Consider the following 21918-nt stretch of genomic DNA (forward strand, 5'->3'; position numbering starts at 1 on the left):
CGATTGTGACGAGACTGACCGGGTTACACACCATCATGTCACGCGGAAGTTCACTGCCTCATATTCGTTACAAAAATTGGTGTCGTCAAGAGCTTCGTTGAATGGAAATGTCTTGTTTCAGTTGATCAGATAACATTGCCCCCTGGAAGAGGTATGAGTGTTTTTGAAGAAACGCATGGTTTCAGTGCTACACTGCATTGCAACAGAGCAGGTCAGGTCACGAAAAGCTTGATTACAACACATTTACACGTTTAAATAGGCAAATGTTTTCACCCGGTGACTAGTACGCCGCAGCCTTGTATGCCGGGGCGGGATGGCTGTAAGAAGGCTTGTAGGCAGGCTTGTATGCCGGAGTAGCAGCCTTGTAGGCAGGGGCGGGGTGGTGCTCGGGGTAGGTGGCCTCTCCCTCGTAGGTGACCTCAGCGTTGTAGCCGCCGTAGTGGTCAGCGACGTACTTGACGTGCTGAACACGGCCGTCGGGCAGAGCCACCGAGTAATATCCCTGGGTGTTGTGGCCATCGCTCTCCTCCTTCTTGGCGAAGTTGGTGCCGGTGTACTGGTCGTTTACGGAGTAGTCATAGGCGAACGGCTTGGCCTCCTCCTTGTACTGGGGCTCCGGGTGGTAAGAGGCCGGCTTGTAGGAGGGGGCCGGGTGGTAGGGGGCCGGCGTGGGCTTGTAGCCCGGCGTCTCCGGAGCCGGGGCGGCGGCGGCGACAGCCAGCACGGCGGCAACGACGAAGATCTGAAATGCCACCACAGTTGTGTTATTAATAAGCCAGTCGTTTTGACATTTTTCCGGTTTACAACGCAGTTTACAACCACGCTTCTTATACAACGCATCTCAGCACGGTTCCGACCACGGCATATCTTCCAGAGTGATCTCTGACAGTTGAAAAACACTACCTCAAACACATCCTTCAAGCGACTACCTGCATGCTGTGTTTTTGTGGTCGAGTGCGCAGTGAAACTGGTGCCTGCTTCCACAGTGCTTTCGTTTTTATAGGCCGTCCGCGAGCCGCCGATGTAAGGCCAAGGACAGGAGCCCGCTGAACGGGAGGCTCCCGCTACCACAGGCTAGGCTGATGAATTAGCATGGAGACTTGGCCGATCTCCGGGACACGCCCAACTTGTGGCAAGCAGTTTTACTGTATAATTTTACTTCATGCCTTTTGATATTGCGCTCTCCAACTGCTTGCAAGTAGTTAGAGGACCATAAAAAGGTGCTGCTCGTCTACCTAAAAGTTTCATTCATGGCTGGGATAAGGTGGTGGCCACTGATAATCAATTTCACATTCTGTAGCCAGGGTAGTATCAATGCATACCCTCCACTGACCAATTGCATCATTTAGTTGCTCAGCGCCTGATACATTTAGCTCACTTATGACATTGTAGGGTGGCATGAATGGGATGGGGACGACGTTATGCTAGCCTGCCATGTGAAGTGCATAGCTGGTAGTACGTCACTGTGAGCCTCAAATTTGGCGAAACAAACGTCAATGTCAATCCCTATACTTCGGGTTTCGGATACCAATGACAAGTACTACCGGCGTTCGTCTCCCTCACCTTGCAATCATTGATAGTGTATTCTAACAAAGAAAATTCTCATGATTAAGATAAGTGGTTATGCTGATTTGTTGACGTTTCATATTTCAGAACCTTCAGGCTAAACCATACTGTAAAAATAAAGGCAACAGGTGAAAGGCTTTCTTACCTCATGGTATAAACAACGCTAATAGCATTTCAACTATTGAACAACTAACTTGATTTATTGTAAGAATCACTTAGTTTCTATAAATCCCAAAACGGTAGCTTGCTGATGCTATCAAAACCTCCTTTAAAAAGCTTTCGATGTAAAATTTCGCTTTAATACCCAATGCTTTTCCACCAATTGGGCCATATATTGCAAGCTTGGAAGTTATTGGCGTGTTGTTGTTGACGAGAATTGCTAATATTGTCATTGACTGCTTCCACATAACTTCTATTCTTTCCAACGCTGTTAAGATGTCTCTAGTTGTTTTAGTGTGGTTTGGCGAACATGACTGAAGTTGCCCGAGAGCCACAGGAGGCTAAAATGGGTGAGGTTTGCTCTCTGGTACCGAGACACGCTACTGGCACTTGGGACGCTACTGTGAGGGATATTCCCCGACTGCAAATCGCGGCAATTGACAGATTCTTATGACTGGAAGCTTAGGGTGGAAATTGTCTTAATGATAACCACCGTTAAGACATATCATATGTCGTCTTGCACAATCCCCGATAACTTGAAGGCCAATATATTAAAATGGCAAGGAAACACTCCTAGCCTCTTTTTACTTATTTTCTGCGACATTGGATATTGTTGTCAATTTTAATACACCAATTCAATTGAGTGGAGTTCCAACAGACTGGGTGGCCTTTTGACATGTTTTCGTCGCTGTGTCATTGCTGTTTACCTCCAGTGTGGCGCAATCTATTTAAGTCATATGAATGCTGAAAGCAGGTGCAGACCATCTTCAGTGGATAATAATTCATCCGCCAGACGCAACACCTTGCACTGCATGCTAGTAATACTTGTCATAGGCCTTTTACAATGAGTTACCTGCGCCAAAAATCACCAATCTTTTCCAATTTGTGGTGCGGGGTATTCAGCTACACATTAGCTGGCTTGGATTTTAGGTGCAGACAATAGGCTGTAGGTAATGACTCGTACGTTAGGCGATGCATTTAGCACTAGTTGGTTTGGATCTGTAGTCTCATGAAGCCTGATTATTGGGTTGCTTACATATTGATAAGATCATGCGACTAATTGAAAATGTGCGCGATTTGTGGTCGGTTATGTAACCTTACCGTGGAAAGTGTTCAGGTGTCATGATCAAGTGTGCAGACAACGGATGAGAACACAACGTCAAACATGCTGTTTGCCTGTATGTTCGTGTGCCCAAACCTCCAAGCGTTGCGCCGACACCAAAACGCGCCAAAGGATCGCGAAACGTGTGGCGCGATGTGGTGCGGCGGCTTGATGGCAACACTGGTGCACGACTAGTGTCGCGTGGCAGTTGGACACGTCCCGTTGGACACCTGGATGTGCAGTCAAGTCAGCTCACATTGAGTCAGCTCATGCGGTCCGATCATTCCGTGAATGACTTCAGAAGATTAAGAAGTGGGAGAGCTGCGAATCGCCGCCAATCAAATGGACAGTTTTGCACGCCAGCAAGAAAACCCCACCAAAATGCTCAGAAGTGAAGGAGCTGCACTGGGAACGCTTTTACTCATTTATGTATGTGAGCATCCATAAGACATACCTTACACAATGTGCCGACCTGATCGCCTGACGGCACTGGAGGTGTGCCGGGACTGCTTGGAGCGATCTGAACATCACTCCAGACATGAGGAAAAGGAACTGCACTTGCCAGTGGCTTGCCAGAGGTGTTTAACAAAATCGTGCATTGGCAACCACCATGAAAGCAGTTTGGCCGCACCTATTTTTCAACGCATTACTCGTACTAATTACACAGAGTACTCGTTCGAAAATAATTAGTTCAATGGGCCTTAATCGCACCGAAATCTTCCGGAAGCATTTAGAGCGGATATATTGCACGCGCAACCTGTCATAAGCCACCTCGTGGCTAAACAAGATACTATTGGCGTTATTTTTGGTGGGTGCGCTTGTCTGGTGTCGCAGCATCATCACTGAAAGCAGCCCAGAGCGAGACACAAGACAGCTTGCGTAAAAACACGCATGGTTTGAGTGCTTCGTTTATTGAAACATAGCGGGTCAGGTCACAAAGAAGTTTCACAACACCAGCATTTGTGCGTTTAAATAGAAAACATTCCTTCGCATTTGACTAGTACGCCGCCGCCTTGTAGGCCGGAGCGGGACGGCTGTAGGCGGCCTGGTAGGCCGGTGCGGCAGCCTTGTAGGCCGGAGCGGGGTGGTAGTCGGGGTAGGTGGCCTCTCCCTCGTAGGTGACCTCAGCGTTGTAGCCAACGTAGTGGTCGGCGACGTACTTGACGTGCTGGACACGGCCGTCGGGCAGAGCCACCGAGTAATATCCCTGGGTGTTGTGGCCATCGCTTTCCTCCTTCTTGGCGAAGTTAGCTCCGGAGTAGTGGTCGTTGACGGCGTAGTCGTAAGCGAACGGCTTAGCCTCCTCCTTGTACTGGGGCTCCGGGTGGTAAGAAGCGGGCTTGTAAGACGGAGCAGGGTGGTAGGGAGCGGGCTTGTAGGACGGGGCAGGGTGGTGGGGCGCCGGCTTATAGGACGGAGCAGGGTGGTAGGGAGCGGGCTTGTAGGACGGAGCAGGATGGTAGGGAGCGGGCTTGTAGGAGGGGGCCGGGTGGTAAGGCGCGGCTTTGTAGGACGGAGCAGGGTGGTAGGGAGCCGGGGTCGGCTTGTAGGCCGGGGCCGGGATGGTAGGGGGCTGGCTTGTGGGTCGGAGCCGCGTGATGAGACGTCTTGTGCTCCTGGGGCGGCCGCGGCAGCGGCCAGAACGGCGGCAATGATGAACTACCTGTAATGCCATGAAGATTATGTTACGGAATATGCGATAGTTGGCTCAGATCATTTATAGACGGCCTTTATTACATTTGATTCGATATCATTATTGTATTAGGCTCTATTACATTCGCACATATGTACTGACCACATCTGTCATTCAAGTTCGCAGCTCACACCACAGAGCACTGAAAGCACATGTAAAAATATCGTGGTTTGTAAAACGCTGCCTTTCTCAAAATTAACACAAATCCGTAGGCCAATCGCCAAGAGCTAGGTTTTCTGGTGTTGGCAGTTTTGGATGCCATTTCTTTCGGCGGCTGTTTGGGTTTGAGATACGCCGTTTTAATTGAGTATTCCTGGGCATGCACCGCAACTGCCGTGCAGTAATGTCCTTTCAGGGCTAGCTCAGGTAAACCTGGGCCGTTTTTCCATGACTGTTGTGAAGGGAAGCTTGGTCATACTTAGTTTCAAAGGAAAATGCACGGCACTTTGCGGGAAGGTACACAACCGTTCATTGTCAACACTAGCCTGATGAAAGAGATTCAGTATGCATGAACGAATATCTTAATGACTGCTAGCTTTATGATGGAACGACTACGTCAAACACATTGGCCCAATGCCTGTGGCACATGACCCCGCAGCAGCCACCAGCGCACTTGTCCAGCTGTATGCTTGGTAAAACGTACCTTCATGCTGTGTGGTTTAGTGGCCGAGTACGCCGTGCAACTGGTGCAGACTCCCACAGTGTCTTTGCTTTTATAGGTGGGCCAAGACCAGATCTTGGCCTGAGGTCACAGCCCGCTGCGCCCAGTCATTGGCTGACCCACACTGTTCTCCTGGTCGGACCGATGAACAAGCGCAGGACCCACGGCCACTCCCAGGGGCGCGCCCACTGCCACCGGCTTGAACCCATGGGCGGAAGCTTAGAGCCAGCTCATAGCCAGGCAGCCGCTCCCAGAAGTGGGGAAGGTTGGTAACAGCTTGCCTACAGCCGCTTGAAACGCGTGTTTTAATCGACCGCATCAAAGCTATGATAGATTGTTGTGGCCGCTCAGACATATCTTCCGAAGCATGCGCGCTCCGCATGTCATAAACACTGCGTGTCTGGACATATATTATTGAGTTCATTATGTTGCAGACTACAGCTTTTATGATTGATGCTTTCACGCCCCATGCATTTTATCGGGTGCAGGGTACTGCAATTTTAGATTGAAATCATAGGTTTGAGTTTTTGACACATCCATCCGTCAGTAAAAGTATCACCGTGGATGTTCAAGATCGATGTAGCAGATTTTCTAATAACACTCTAAACCGGAGGGCTCACCTGTGGTATATTCTGCAAAAACCTGTGTGATTTACAGAAAAGATTATAGCACGAGTGTTGGCTTCAAAGGATTACGTCTCGGAAAACCTTTCTTTTCCTGGAACGTGCAAAACATGACATCAAAACTGATACTTCATGCCAAAGCGCTCCAGTACGTCTGAAATATTCCACTTTATTTTTTGCCTCAGGAGGGGGGCAGTCTTGCAAAATAAATAAGACACTAAGTGGAGGAATACGGGCAGAACCTATGCCACACCCAATCCCTCCATTTGACCAACATGTGTTTCTCTCCGGCAAAAAACGCTTCATCCCGGACCAAAACCGTATTATTTGCGTTAGAAAAGACCTTAGCTCAGGATTTAGGCAATTTTTCAGAACTGATATCATCCTGTCACCCTCTCCGAACGAAACAGGAAAGAACACCGCTGATGTCCGACCATAGCGCTGGGAATTAAAACAGTCATCACAGATTATCACCACAACTTTTCTGCCTCGCATAGAGCTCACGTAAATCAGAAAAAACATTCGGCATAAGTCTTCAGCATATATGGATACTTCGAGGAAAATATGAAACAACAGAGAAACGGAGAATATATGTGACAAGCCCCATTTCTTTTACTTTTTATATTCATTTGTGGGCAGGATTAATCCTCTCAACTAAGGCAACAGAAATAAACGTGAGCAGACAAGATCTTTACATCCATACTGGCAGAAGGTTGTTGCTTGACTCACGACACGTGCACGAGCAGCCTGGCTCTCATACAGCTGCGGTTTGAATGCTACACGCCCTTCAGCTGTATCCGTGTCGCACAGTCGGTCGCAGGAAGCAAGCCGGCGCCCCTCTTCGTTGAATTGAGCCAGGTGCGGATTACACGAACTGAAGCTTCTGATTTCACCCGCAGGATGGCAGTAGTATCGACTGAGTCTTATCACCCAGCTGCCTTGTGTGAATCATAGCTCATGGGTCGTTGAAATAGAAAAGACGGCATAGCACTGTTGTAATTTATTCGGGCCAGAACGCCTTGTACCCACCCAATCCTTCGGCAACGGACAATAATATGTGAGATGACTCTATACCTACTCACATCTCGTATCTATCGTGTTTATTCGAGTAAGCAGTTTGCCATTCGCAAACATTTTTAGAGAATGCAGGCTTGACGCAGAAACAATGATTGATTTGTTTCCAATTTGCAGCGAAATTGGTTCTCCAGCCAGCACATGTACATATTTACAAACAAACATCCGAGCGGTGATACCATAGCGACACCATGTACATCGCAGCAGTTTTCCGCTTGGACAGCGGAAGCGTGCCTTTGTCGTGCAGAATCGGAGCATCCGTTTCGAGAATGGGTCATGACGGTTTCAATGGTGGCAAGGTTTGGTGTTTGTAGACGCAGTCGAGTGTTATTTGGATTATTTCATCAACAGTCGCGTTTGGGAAATGACTGTCTGCGCCTAATGAAGCAAGTAGACCAGTGGGATTGTAAAGCTTGATTTTACCAATTAACTCTCCAGTGGGTTGCAAGCTATACTATGCTGGTGTGTAGAGTTTAATCATGCTCTTTAAATGGTGGCAATGGTATATATATATATATATATATATATATATATATATATATATATATATATATATAAACAGATCTGTGTGTGATGAGCTGTAACGTGCCATTACGGCATGGATAGTCAAGTACGGATCCTTTGTCCATTGGAGTGATGTGGGGAAGATCTCAACCGTCAGGTAGCCACAAGTCAGACGTGTTTGACGAGCCGCGAACTAAGAACCACCTTTCAAGTCACTTCAGTGTGGCGATTTTGCTGGCCGGCACCTACATTTCGCAGAGAAAATGGGCGTTGTGATGCATCGTTTTGAATTGGTACGAATTGTATAGCTCTTGTCGCACCTTTTTCGTTATTGTGACGAGATTGACCGGGCTACACACCATCCTGTCACGTGGAGGTTCACTGCCTCATATTCATTGCACATATTGGTGTCGTCAAGAGCTTCGTTGCATGGGAATGTCTCGTTTCAGTTGATCAGATAACATATGCCCTCTGGAAGAGGTATGAGTGCTTTTAAGAAACGCATGGCTTTCAGTGCTTCACTGTATTGCAACAGAGCAGGTCAGGTCACGAAAAGCTTGATAACAACACATTTACACGTTTAAATAGGCAAACGTTCTCACCCGGTGACTAGTACGCCGCAGCCTTGTATGCCGGGGCGGGATGGCTGTAAGTAGGCTTGTGGGCAGGCTTGTAAGCCGGAGTGGCAGCCTTGTAGGCAGGGGCGGGGTGGTACTCGGGGTACTGTGGCCTCTCCCTCGTAGGTGACCTCCGCGTTGTAACCACCGTAGTGGTCGGCAACGTACTTGACGTGCTGGACACGGCCGTCGGGCAGAGCCACCGAGTAATATCCCTGGGTGTTGTGGCCATCGCTCTCCTCCTTCTTGGCGAAGTTGGTGCCGGTGTACTGGTCATTGACGGCGTAGTCGTAAGCGAACGGCTTGGCCTCCTCCTTGTACTGGGGCTCCGGATGGTAAGAGGCCGGCTTGTAGGATGGGGCCGGGTGGTAGGGGGCCGGAGCGGGCTTGTACACCGGCGTCTCCGGAGCCGGGGCGGTGGCGGCAACAGCCAGCACGGCGGCAATGATGAAGATCTGAAATGTCACAGCGGTTGTATTATTAATAAGCCAGTTGTTTTGGCATCTTTCCTGTTTTACAATGCATTTTACAACCACGCTTCTGATACAACGCATCTCAGCATGGTTCCGACCACGGCATATCTTCCAGAGTGATCTCTGACAGTTGAAAAACACTACCTCAAACACCTCCTTCAAGCCACTACCTGCATGCTGTGTTTCTGTGGTCGAGTGCGCAGTGAAACTGGTGCCTGCTTCCACAGTGCTTTCGTTTTTATAGGCCGTCCGCGAGCCGCCGATGTAAGGCCAAGGACAGGAGCCCACTGAACGGGAGGCTCCCGCTACCACAGGCTAGGCTGATGAATTAGCATGGAGACTTGGCCTGATCCCTGGGACACGCCCAACTTGTGGCAAGCGATTTTGGCGCCCTTTAAATCGGTCTTTTCCTTACCCATGAACTTTAGATGTGGGTGTTCCATTGAAAACGTACAGGCACATATCCAGTTTGATGATGAAGAGAATGTAATTGATGACGAGCGAGCTGTTTTACCCTCAGGTGCCTGTCATGCGTTAATGTGGCCAAAGTTGATTTTTTTGGTTATATACTTCTAACACACACGTATACATATATACATATAGTCTATGTGTAGAGAGAGAGAGAGAGAGAGAGAGAGAGAGAGAGAGAGAGGGAGAGAGAGATAGGAGAGAGAGAGAGAGAGAGAGAGAGAGAGAGAGAGAGAGAGAGAGAGAGAGAAGAGAGAGAGAGAGAGAGAGAGAGAGATATATATATATATATATATATTATATGTTGATATTTGTGTGACACTTTCGGCTTTTGCATGTTGCCTCTAAGTTTTCCAGCAGTTTGGGTAACTGGTTTTGTGAAGCATTCTTAACGTTTAAGTACCAAGTAACTCTTTGCCTTCTACCAAAAGTTGCCTTGAAAAACTTCAGATGTAAAACTTTCGATTTCATACGGAATGTTTTTGCAGCAATTGAGCCATATAATATAAACACTTATATATAAGCACTATAAACAGGCAAATGCATACAATTCTGGATGCTGATATTAACAAATTTCACGCACCAATTTTTAGCAAATACCTCACGTTAATTTCAGGGATTGTGACATACCAGCCTAAATGTAACAGAACCTAAAAGAAAGAAAATCTGTACTGTCGGGTTCCGTAATGCCAGAACCAAAGGTAGCCCATTTCGCAAGTCTCAGCCCATGGTCCATCTTTAGAATATCCACACAACACCATGAGAGCCATGCAACGTCAATACTCGCAGCACTAACTCACTATGTCTCATGTGCACCATGACCGTGACATTTAATATTTTGTCTGTTCTGCGCCAGATTATACACCAAAAGCCTAAATCCTTCAACTACTGCTGCCAGGTCGTCGACAGTTGGACAAATGTGTCATAGCTGACCGTTGCCGCCATCTTTTGGATACTGTATGACCGACGTTGCGTATTGTATGTTCATTGCCATGTATTGGCACTTATCATCGGAACGTTTATATTTCTAGCGCAAGTTTCTCTTCTCTTATTTACGTTTTAGCCTATCGGCTAGGTCGTAACACCGTTTTTGCCCTACAACGCTTCCGGTACAGTATACCAGCAATCTGCCCATGTTGTGACGGACTCAACCTCGATGATATAACTGTCGGGAACAGGGAGTAACCGACCCACTTCTGAGTGTAACAAATAGGCACGTTTGCTCCTCACCAGCTGCTGAGAAGCATCACATGCAAATGCATACAGCGCTTCAAAGTACGGCGCCGGCATACGTGCCGCCTCGTCTTTCTTTAAGACTCCAAATGTATGAAGTCTTGGTGTCCATAGGGCGTCACTCCTAGCCATGCTCCCATATCCCACTGATGTGGTGATCTATTACGTACGCTGTTATGAATACGTCAGTCATTCTTTAGATGTTTGGGTGCGCTAAACGTTTTCTGCACGACCAATTGCATTTTGGCTAGCGTCGTTAATAGTTTTATTAACTGTTTCCACATATATTCCGTTCTTTTCAACGCCATTAAGATGTCGATAGTTGTGTTAGTGTGGTTTGGCGAACATGGCTGAAGTCGTCCACAGAGGCACAGGAGACTAAAATTGGTGAGCTTTGCTCTCTGGTACCGAGACACATTACTGACACTTGGGAGGCTACTGTGAGGGATATTCCTCCGACTGCAAATATAGACAATTTGCAGATTCTTGTTGCTGGAAGCTTAGGGCGGCAATGTTCCTTATGGTAGCCACCGTTAAAACATACACATGTTGTCTTATACAATCCTTGATAACTTGAATGCAAGATGTGTTAGATGGCAGGGTCAACACTCCTGGCTCCTTCCTGCTTGTTTTCTGCAGCATTGAATCTTGTTATTAATTTTTAAGATACCTGTTAGGAAAACCCACTGAACACACACTTCCAGCCCTTTATTTCCCTGGCCAGCCCTCACTCTCCGCGGGAGAGACATCTGAACGTCCGGGTGAGCCGCTCGCGCGCTACCACAAAATGTCCGACCGCCGCCGGCCACCTGCTACTGCGTAAAATGTCTGACCGCTACCGGCGTCCTAAAACACTGCTTGACATCAAAGAAAATCTACTACTAAATACAAAAATCCCCAACATCCTCCGTGCCTTTGGATTTAAACAGCAATCCTAAACAAACAAGGCACTGCACTACACAAAACTTGGCGTGGCGGAGAAGGAGGGGCGAGTGATCAACGGCTTTACTGATCGTCACACAGTTCTATGTCGCACGGCCGCTGGACTGCCCGGGTTCTCAGCTGGCCCCCTCTAGTTCGGACCTCAGCTGACCTTGTAACACCGTCCCTGCTTGGGTACAGCTTGGTGATTACCCCGATCACCCACTTCATCCTAGGGACTTGGTGCTCCCTGATCAGGACCACTGACCCCAGCCTCAGCTTACCGTGGGACCTAAACTTGCGGACCGGCGGAGGTAGGGTCCGCAGGTACTCATTCCTCCACACCGGCCAGAACCGGTTCAACCGTCTGTCGCGCACACGGGCTCTGTCGGACAGCATCTTACTACTGCTCACGGACTCTTACATCATGCTCACGGACTCCGCATCCTCCAGCACCCTGGCTTGGAAGCTGGCACCAACACTCTGCCCCCTACCACCAAACAGTTTTAGGCAGCACACAGCACTGTGACGTCCTCCACACTCCGCACACACCTTGTCACATCTGCGAGCCACATGTCCACTTTTCAGGCACCGAAAGCACAAGCCAGCCTGCCTGATAGCATCTCTGCGCTCTGGTACTGGCAGGGGCTTTAGCTTCAGACACACCTCAGGTTGGTGTGTCTACCCACAGAAGCCACACGCTGGTTTGGCTCCTGACTGCAGAGCTGCTGCTGCTGGTGTCCTCCTCTGCCTCTCTCTCTTCTTCCCTTGTCGAGGGCTGCTTGTAGCCATGTGTCGCTCTTCATCACCTGGGGCAGCCAGCTGCTGACCTGGAGCCCCCTGTACCTGAATAGAGTCATGGGCACTGGAACGCTCTCTGCGCTCCATCTCAGCCGCCAGGAAGCTCATCACCCACGCCAGGTCCGCTTCCTTGCCTGTGCCCTCACGAACCCACTCCAGCCTGATGTCATGGACAGCTTAGACAGAATAAGAGGGTCAAGGATTACACCATACCTGTCACCTCCCACACCAAGTGACTTCAGGCTGCGGATGTGGGTTAGGAGGCAGTCCTGCAGCTCTCTCAGGGACTGATGGCTACTGGATCTGGCTTCTAGAAGTGGAAGAAGCTGTTGGATGTGGGAAAAGGTTATCACTTCTTTCCTCTCAAACCTGTTCTTGAGGAGGTCACATGCACTGACATAGTTGGCACCAGTCAGGGAAAGACCCGCCACACAGTCCTGGGCCTCCTTCTCCAGCACCGACCGAAGATAAGCAAACTTGGTCACATCAGGCAGCTCCGAATTATTGACGGACACCTCAGAGCTCGCCCAAAAGGACTGGCACTTGAGGACATCCCCACTGTATCTCGGGAGCTCCAACTTTGGAAGCCTCTGCCCCTCCCGGCTCAGTGAGCCCGCTGAGCCAGCCCTACTGTCCCGCTCCAGGGCTCCACCAACCTTATCCAAAACCGACATCACCCCGTCTCTGAGGTCGGCTGCACCCTCAATATAATTAAGTATCTCTTCCTCTGTCTCGAAGCACAGCTCCACCTCAGACTGGGCCTAATCCAGGAAGTGGAGCCTCTTCTCGCAGCCAAGTTTAGCGGCCTGAAGTGCATCTTAATCTGATTGTTTATGTTCCAGAATTCCCTCAAGCTTCCTCACTGACCTGGTCAGCCAACCTCTAGGTCCTGTTCGCTTTTTGAGAGCTGCGAATCGCCGGCTATGAAATAAACAGCTTTGTGTGCGAAAAATAAAAACTCAACAAAAATCCTCAGAAATAAAGGAGTTGCACTTTGCACGCTACAAGTCATTAAGATATGTAAGGATCCGAAAGATATTCCCTGCAGAATATGCCGACCTGACCACCTGGTAGCACTGGAGCTGTGAAGGACCTACTTGGAACGATCTGAGTCATTCCAGACACGAGGAGAAGGAGCTTTCTTTCCCAGTGGCTTGCCAGAGAAGTTAAACAAAATCTGCATTGATAACCACCATCGAAGGAGTTTCGGTGCATTTATTTTTCAACACATCACCTCTACTGATCACCGAGAATATTCGTTTGAAAATGATTACTTCAATGCGTCTTAATCGTACCGAAAACTTCCGGCCGTATTTGTGGCGGAGGTACTGCACGCAAAACCTGTGATAAACCACCTCGTGGCTAAATAACATACTATTGACATTATTTTCGGTTGGTTGTTGCTTGGCTGTTGTTGCAGCGGCATCACTGAAATTAGCTCACTGGACAACGCAAGACGGCTTGCGTAAAAACACGCGTGCCTTGAGTGTTTTGTTTATTGAAACACAGCGAGTCAGGTCACAAAAAAGTTTCACAACATCAGCATTTGTGCGTTTAAATAGAAAACATTCCTTGGCATTTGACTAGTACGCCGCCGCCTTGTAGGCCGGAGCGGGATGGCTGTAGGCCGGCTTGTAGGCCGGAGCGGCAGCCTTGTAGGCAGGGGCAGCAGCCTTGTAGGCAGGGGCGGGATGGTACTCGGGGTAGGTGGCCTCTCCCTCGTAGGTGACCTCAGCGTTGTAGCCGCCGTAGTGGTCAGCGACGTACTTGACGTGCTGGACACGGCCGTCGGGCAGAGCCACCGAGTAATATCCCTGGGTGTTGTGGCCATCGCTCTCTTCCTTCTTGGCAAAGCTAGCTCCGGAGTAGTGGTCGTTGACGGCATAGTCGTAAGCGAAAGGCTTGGCTTCCTCCTTGTACTGGGGCTCCGGGTGGTAAGAAGCGGGCTTGTAAGACGGAGCAGGGTGGTAGGGGGCGGGCTTGTAAGACGGGGCCGGGTGGTGGGGAGCCGGCTTGTAGGACGGGGCAGGGTGGTAGGGGGCGGGCTTATAGGACGGAGCAGGATGGTAGGGAGCCGGGGTCGGCTTGTAGGCCGGGGCCGGGTGGTAGGGCGCGGACTTATAGGACGGAGCAGGATGGTAGGGAGCCGGGGTCGGCTTGTAGGCCGGGGCCGGGTGGTAGGGGGCTGGCTTGTAGGTCGGTGCCACGTGATGAGACGTCTTGTGCTCCGGGGCGGCCGCGGCAGCAGCCAGAACGGCGGCAATAATGAACACCTGTAATGCCATAACGATTATGTTACGGATATGCGATAGTAATCTTAAATTATTTCTCAACGGCTTTACTACATTCGATTCGACATCGTTATTACATTAGGCTTTATTACAGTCGACACATGTAATGACCACATCTGTCATTCAATTCGCAGCTCACACCACAGAGCACTGAAAACACATGTAAAAATACCGTGGTTTGTAAAACGCTGCCTTTCTCAAAGCCAACACCAATCCGTAGGCATTCGCCAAAAGTTAGGTTTTTCTGGTGTTGGCAGTTTTGGTGACATTCATTTCGGTGCCCATTTGGGTTCGAGATACGTCGTTGTAAATGACGATTCCATAGCCTGCACGGCAACTGCGGTGCAGTAATGTCATTTAGGGTTACCTTAGGTATACTTGGGCCATTTTTCCATTACTGTGATGTAGGGACGCTTGGCCATACTTTGTTTGGAGGGAAAATGCACGGTGCTTGCCGGGAAAGGACACAATAAACGTTCATTTTCAACATCAGCCTCATGGAAGAGACTCAATGTGCACCAAAGACTATCCACACGACTGCTAGCTTTATGATTCCATGACTACGTCAAACACATTGGCCCAATGCATGTAGGCAAATGGCTCCGTCAGCAGTCATACAGCGCATCTTGTCCAGCTGTATGCTTGGTGACACCTACCTTCATGCTGTGTGGTTTAGTGGCCGGGTACGCCGTGCAACTGGTGCAGATTCCCACAGTGTCTTTGCTTTTATAGGTCGGCCAAGACCAGATCTTGGCCTGAGGTCACGGCCCGCTGCGCCCAGTCATAGGCTGGCCCACACTGTTCTCCTGGTCGGACCGATGAATAAGCGCAGGACCCATGGCCACGCCCTTGGGCGCGCCCACTGCCACCGGCTTGAACCCGTGGCCGGAAGCTTGGAGCCAGCTCATAGCCCGGCAGCTGCTCGCAAAAATGGGATGTTGATAACAGACTGGCGACAGCGGTGGGAAACTGGGTCTTTTAATAAATCGCGGCAATTCTTAGCTTAATGTATCCGCTATAATACATTTCCCAAGACCGAGCGTCGTAGCCATCAGCGCCACTACACGGATGGACTTATCGTAGGGGATCGCTGTGCTCCAAACGACAGCTTGTTTGAACGCCGCTTTCATGTAATATTCAGCTTATCTGGTGAACGATTCTGTCACAGCAGTTCCGATCAGGGCTTTGGTTGTTCGGAGGGACGTTGATAGTACATTATCTGCCACCGGCTTGAACCCATGGCCGGAAGCTTAGAACCAGCCCAAATCCCAGGCAGCCGCTTGCAGAAGTGGGGAAGGTTGGTAACAGCTTGCCTACAGCCGCTTGAAACATGTGTTTTAATCGACCGCATCAAAGTTATGATAGATTGTTGCGGCCGCTCAGAGATATTTTCAGAAGCATGCGCGCTCTGCGTGTAATAAACACTGCGTGTCTGGACAGATATTGTTGAGTTTATTATGTTGTAGACTACAGCTTTTATGAATGGTTTTTCGCGCCCCATACATTTTATCGGGTGCAGGGTACTGCAGTTTTAGACTGAAATTATAGGTTTGAGTTTTTGACACATCATCGTCAGTAAAAGTATCACCGTGGATTTTCAAGATCGATCTAGCAGATTTTCTTATCACACTCTGAACCGGAGGGTTCACCTGTGGTATATTCCGCAAATACCTGTGTTATTTGTAGAAAAGATTAAGGCACGAGTGCTGGATTCAAAGCATTACGTCTCGGAAAAGCTTTCTTTTCCTGGAACGAGCAAAACATGGCATCAAAACTGATACTTCATGTCGAAGCGCTCCAGTGCGTCTCAAATATTCCACTTTTATGTTTTCTCTTCAGGAGAGGGGCAGTCTCACAAAATAAATTAGACGCTAAGTGGAGGAATACGGGCTGAACCTACGCCACACCCAATGCCTGCATCCGAACAACACGTGTTTCTCTCCGGCAAAAAACGTATAATCCCGGACCAAAACCGTATTCTTCGCGTTGGAAAAGACCTTAGCTCAAAATTTAGGCAACTTTTCAGAATTGATATAATCATGTCACCCTCTCCGAACCAAACATAAAAGAACACTGCTGATGTCCGACCATAACGCTGGGAACTAAAACAGTCATCACAGATTATCACTACAACTTTTCTGCCTCGCATAGAGCTCACGTAAATCTAAAAACATTCGGCATAAGTCTTCAGCATATATGGATACTTCGAGGAAAATATTAAACAACAGCGAAACGGAGAATATATGCGACAAGCCCCATTTCTTTTACTTTTGATATTCATTTGTGGGCAGGATTAATCCTCTCAACAAGGCAACAGAACTAAACGTGAGAGACAAGATCCATATGTCAGCAGGTTGTTGCTTGACTCACGACACGTGCACGAGCAGCCTGGCTCTCATACAGCTGCGGTTTGAATGCTACACGCCCTACAGCTGTATCCGTGTCGCACAGTCGGTCGCAGGAGGCAACCGGCCCCCCTTCGTTGAATTGAGCCAGGTGCGGACTGCACGAACTGAACTTCTGATTTCACCCGCAGGAGGGCAGTAGTATCGACTGAGTCTCATCACCCAGCTGCCTGTGTGAATCATAGCTCATGGCTCGTTGAAATAAAAAACGGCATAGCACTGTTGTAAGTTATTGGGCCAGAACGCATTGTACCCACCCAATCCTTTTGCAACGGACAATAATATGTGTGATCACTCCATACCTACTTACGTCTCGCCGCTATTGTGTTTATTCGAGAAAGCAGTTTGCCATTCGCAAACATTTTCAGAGAATGCAGGCTTGACGCAAAAACAATGATTGATTTGTTTCCAAATTGCAGCCAAATTGGTTCCCCAGCCAACACATGTACATATTTGCAAAGAAACATCCGAGTGGTGATACCATAGCGACACCATCTACATCGCAGCAGAGTTTTCCGCTTGGGCAGCGGAAGGGTGCCTCTGTCGTGCAGAATCGGAGCATGCGTTTCGAGAATGGGTCGTGACAGGCTCAATGGTGGTAAGGCTTGGTGTTTTTAGACGCAGTCGAGTGTAATTTGGATTGTTTCATCAACAGTCGCGTTTGGGAAATGGCTGTCTACGCCTAATGATGCAAGTAGACCAGTGGGATTGTGAAACCTGATGATGCCAATTAACTCTCCTGTGGGCTGCAAGCTATACCATGCTGGTGTGTAGGGTTCAGTCATGCTATTTAAAGTTTTGCCAGCTTAGGTAGCTTTTGGGATTTTAGATATAAGTGGTCCCAGGGTTGCCCATTTCATTGCTTTACGTTCAGCTTTTTATATATGTATATATATATATATATATATATATTTTATGTATTTTATATATATAAATATATATAAACATATATATATATGCATATAGATATTTAAAGAAATATATATATATATATATATATATATAATGTATATATATATGTGTGTGTGTGTGTGTGTGTGTGTGTGTGTGTGTGTGTGTGTGTGTGTGTGTGTGTGTGCGTGCGTGCGTGCGTGCGTGCGTGCGTGCGTGCGTGCCTGCGTGCGTGCGTGCGTACGTGGGTGTGTTTGTGTGATGGGTTGTAACGTGCCATTACGGGGTGGGCAGTCATGTCCGGATCCTTTGTCCATTGGAGTGATGTGGGAAAGGTCTCACCCGGCAGGTAGCCACAAGTCAGATGTGTTAGACCAGCTGCGAACTAATAACCACCCTTCAGGTAACTTCAGTGTGGCGATTTTGCTGGCCGGCACCCACATTTCGCAGAGAAAATGGGCGTTGTGATGCATCGTTTTGAATTGGTACCAATTGTATAGCTCGTGTCGCAACTTTTTCGCAATTGTGACGAGATTGACCGGGTTACACACCATCATGTCACATGGAAGTCCACTGCCTCATATTCGTTACAAATATTGGTCTCGTCAAGAGCTTCGTTGCATGGAAATGTCTCGTTTCAGTTTATCAGATAACATTGCCCCCTGGAAGAGGTATGAGTGTTTTTAAAGAAACGCATGGTTTCAGTGCTACACTGTATTGCAACAGAGCAGGTCAGATCACGAAAAGCTTGATAACAACACATTTACACGTTTAAATAGGCAAACGTTTTCACCCGGTGACTAGTACGCCGCAGCCTTGTATGCCGGGGCGGGATGGCTGTAAGTAGGCTTGTAGGCAGGCTTGTTTGCCGGAGTAGCAGCCTTGTAGGCAGGGGCGGGGTGGTACTCGGGGTAGGTGGCTTCTCCCTCGTAGGTGACCTCAGCGTTGTAGCCGCCGTAGTGGTCAGCGACGTACTTGACGTGCTGAACACGGCCGTCGGGCAGAGCCACCGAGTAATATCCCTGGGTGTTGTGGCCATCGCTCTCCTCCTTCTTGGCGAAGTTGGTGCCGGTGTACTGGTCGTTTACGGAGTAGTCATAGGCGAACGGCTTGGCCTCCTCCTTGTACTGGGGCTCCGGGTGGTAAGAGGCCGGCTTGTAGGAGGGGGCCGGGTGGTAGGGGGCCGGCGTGGGCTTGTAGCCCGGCGTCTCCGGAGCCGGGGCGGCGGCGGCGACAGCCAGCACGGCGGCAACGACGAAGATCTGAAATGCCACCACAGTTGTGTTATTAATAAGCCAGTCGTTTTGACATTTTTCCGGTTTACAACGCAGTTTACAACCACGCTTCTTATACAACGCATCTCAGCACGGTTCCGACCACGGCATATCTTCCAGAGTGATCTCTGACAGTTGAAAAACACTACCTCAAACACCTCCTCCAAGCGACTACCTGCATGCTGTGTTTTTGTGGTCGAGTGCGCAGTGAAACTGGTGCCTGCTTCCACAGTGCTTTCGTTTTTATAGGCCGTCCGCGAGCCGTCGATGTAAGGCCAAGGACAGGAGCCCACTGAACGGGAGGCTCCCGCTACCACAGGCTAGGCTGATGAACTAGCATGGAGACTTGGCCGATCCCCGGGACACGCCCAACTTGTGGCAAACGATTTTGGCGCCCTCTAAATTCGGTCCTTTTTTACCCATGACTTTAGATGTGGGTATTCCATTGAAAACGTACAGGCACATGTTCAGTTTGATGATGAAGAGAATGTAATTGATGACGAGCGCGCTGCTATACCTTCAGGTGCCATGTCATGCGTTAATGTGCCAAAGTTGATTTTGTTGGTTGTGTATGCTTATACATCCACGTATACATATATACGTATATGTCTATATGCAGATATATATATATATATATATATATATATATATATATATATATATATATGTTGATATTTTGTGACACTTTCGGCTTTCGCATGTTGCCTCTAGTTTTCCAGCAGTTTGGGTAACCGTTTTGTAAAGCATTCTTAACGTTTAAGTGCCAAGTAACTTTTTGCGTTCTACCAAAAATTGCCTTGAAAAACTTCTGATGTAAAACTTTCGATTTCATACGCAATGTTTTTGCATCAATTGAGCCATATGATATAAACACTTTATATATAAGCACTATAAACGGGCAAATGCATACAATTCTGGATGCTTATATTAACAAATTTCACGCACCAATTTTTAGCAGATACCTCACGTTAATTTCAGGGATTGTGACATACCAGCCTAAATGTAACAGAACCTAAAAGAAAGAAAATCTGTACTGTCGGGTTCCGTAATGCCAGCACGAAAGGCAACCCATTTCGCAAATCGCAGCCCATGGTCCATCTTTAGAATATCCACACAACACCATGAGAGCCATGCAACGTCAATACTCGCAGCACTAACTCCCTATGTCTCATGCGCACCATGGCCATGGCATTTAATATTTTGTCTGTTCTGCGCCAGATTATACACCAAACTCCTAAATCATTGAACTACTGCTGCCAGGTCATCGCCAGTTGGACAAATGTGTCATAGCTGACCGTTGCCGCCATCTTTTGGATGCTGTATAACCGACGTTGCGTATTGTATGTTCATTGCCATGTATTGGCACTTATCATCGGAACGTTTATATTTCTGGAGCAAGTTTCTCTTCTCTTGTTTATGTTTTAGCCTATCGGCTAGGTCGTAACACCGTTTTTGCCCTACAACGCTTCCGGTACAGTATGCCAGCAATCTGCCCCATGTCGTGACGGACTCAACCTCAATGATGCAACTGTCGGGAACAGGGAGTAACCGATACACTTCTGAGTGTAACAAATAGGTACCTTTGCTCCTCACCAGCTGCTGAGAAGCATCACATGCAAATGCATGCAGCGCTTCAAAGTGCGGCCGGCGCCTCATACGTGCTACCTCGTCTTTCTTTACGACTCCAAATGTATGAAGTCTTGGTGTCCATAGGGCGTCACTCGTAGCCATGCTCCCATATCCCACTGATGTGGTGATCTATTACGTACGCCGTTATGAATACGTCAGTCATTCTTTAGATGTTTGGGTGTTTTACGTTTTCTGCACGACCAATTGCAGTTTGAATAGCGTCTTTAATAGTTTTGTTAACTGTTTCCACATATATTCCGTTCTTTTCAACGCCATTAAGATGTCGATAGTTGTGTTAGTGTGGTTTGGCGAACATGACTGAAGTCGCCCACAGAGGCACAGGAGACAAAAATTGGTGAGCTTTGCTCTCTGGTACCGAGACACATTACTGACACTTGGGAGGCTACTGTGAGGGATATCCCTCCGACTGCAAATATAGACAATTTGCAGATTCTTGCTTCTGGAAGCTTAGGGCGGCAATGTTCTTAATGGTAGCTACCGTTAAAACATATTACATGTTGTCTTATACAATCCCTGAGAACTTGAATGCAAGATGTGTTAAATGGCAGGGTCAACACTCCTGGCTCCTTTCTGCTTGTTTTCTGCAGCATTGAATCTTGTTATTAATTTTTAAGATACCTGTTAGGAAAACCCACTGAACACACACTTCCAGCCCTTTATTTCCCTGGCCAGCCCTCACTCTCCGCGGGAGAGACATCTGAACGTCCGGGTGAGCCGCTCGCGCGCTACCACAAAATGTCCGACCGCCGCCGGCCACCTGCTACTGCGTAAAATGTCTGACCGCTACCGGCGTCCTAAAACACTGCTTGACATCAAAGAAAATCTACTACTAAATACAAAAATCCCCAACATCCTCCGTGCCTTTGGATTTAAACAGCAATCCTAAACAAACAAGGCACTGCACTACACAAAACTTGGCGTGGCGGAGAAGGAGGGGCGAGTGATCAACGGCTTTACTGATCGTCACACAGTTCTATGTCGCACGGCCGCTGGACTGCCCGGGTTCTCAGCTGGCCCCCTCTAGTTCGGACCTCAGCTGACCTTGTAACACCGTCCCTGCTTGGGTACAGCTTGGTGATTACCCCGATCACCCACTTCATCCTAGGGACTTGGTGCTCCCTGATCAGGACCACTGACCCCAGCCTCATCTTACCGTGGGACCTAAACTCGCGGACCAACGGAGGTAGGGTCCGCAGATACTCATTCCTCCACACCGGCCAGAATCGGTTCAACCGTCTGTCGCGCACACGGGCTCTGTCGGACAGCATCTTACTGGACTGCTCACGGACTCTTACATCATGCTCACAGACTCTGCATCCTCCAGCACCCTGACTTGGAAGCCGGCACCAACACTCTGCCCCCTACCACCAAGCAGTTTTAGGCAGCGCACAGCACTGTGACGTCCCCCCACACTCAGCACACACCTTGTCACACCTGCGAGCCACCCTGTCCACTTCTCAGGCACCGAAAGCACAGCCCAGCCTGCCGATAGCATCTCTGCGCTCTGGTACT

The 21918-nt window shown here is 48.6% G+C and overlaps 2 protein-coding genes across 2 annotated transcripts; both read right to left on the reverse strand.

Annotated features, from left to right (window-relative positions):
* Positions 1–3824: 3824 nt before the first annotated feature.
* On the reverse strand, positions 3825–4226 carry LOC119090297 (cuticle protein 7-like; the record flags this gene model as incomplete). Its single annotated transcript, XM_037213082.1, has 1 exon — positions 3825–4226. A coding segment is annotated over one exon (402 nt), but the record flags the coding sequence as incomplete, so codon positions are not given.
* A 9354-nt stretch (positions 4227–13580) lies between these two features.
* Positions 13581–21506, reverse strand: LOC119090298 (adhesive plaque matrix protein-like; the record flags this gene model as incomplete). The annotated part of the gene is made up of 4 exons (XM_037213083.1): positions 21448–21506; positions 14984–15104; positions 14843–14941; positions 13581–14168 (listed from the first exon to the last, which is right to left on the reverse strand). Coding segments are annotated over exons 1-4 (867 nt in total), but the record flags the coding sequence as incomplete, so codon positions are not given.
* Positions 21507–21918: the final 412 nt, after the last annotated feature.

The sequence above is a fragment of the Pollicipes pollicipes genome, unplaced genomic scaffold (genome assembly GCF_011947565.3).
Source record: "Pollicipes pollicipes isolate AB1234 unplaced genomic scaffold, Ppol_2.1 Scaffold_3087;HRSCAF=3621_pilon_pilon_pilon, whole genome shotgun sequence".
Taxonomy (NCBI): Eukaryota; Metazoa; Arthropoda; class Thecostraca; order Pollicipedomorpha; family Pollicipedidae; genus Pollicipes; species Pollicipes pollicipes.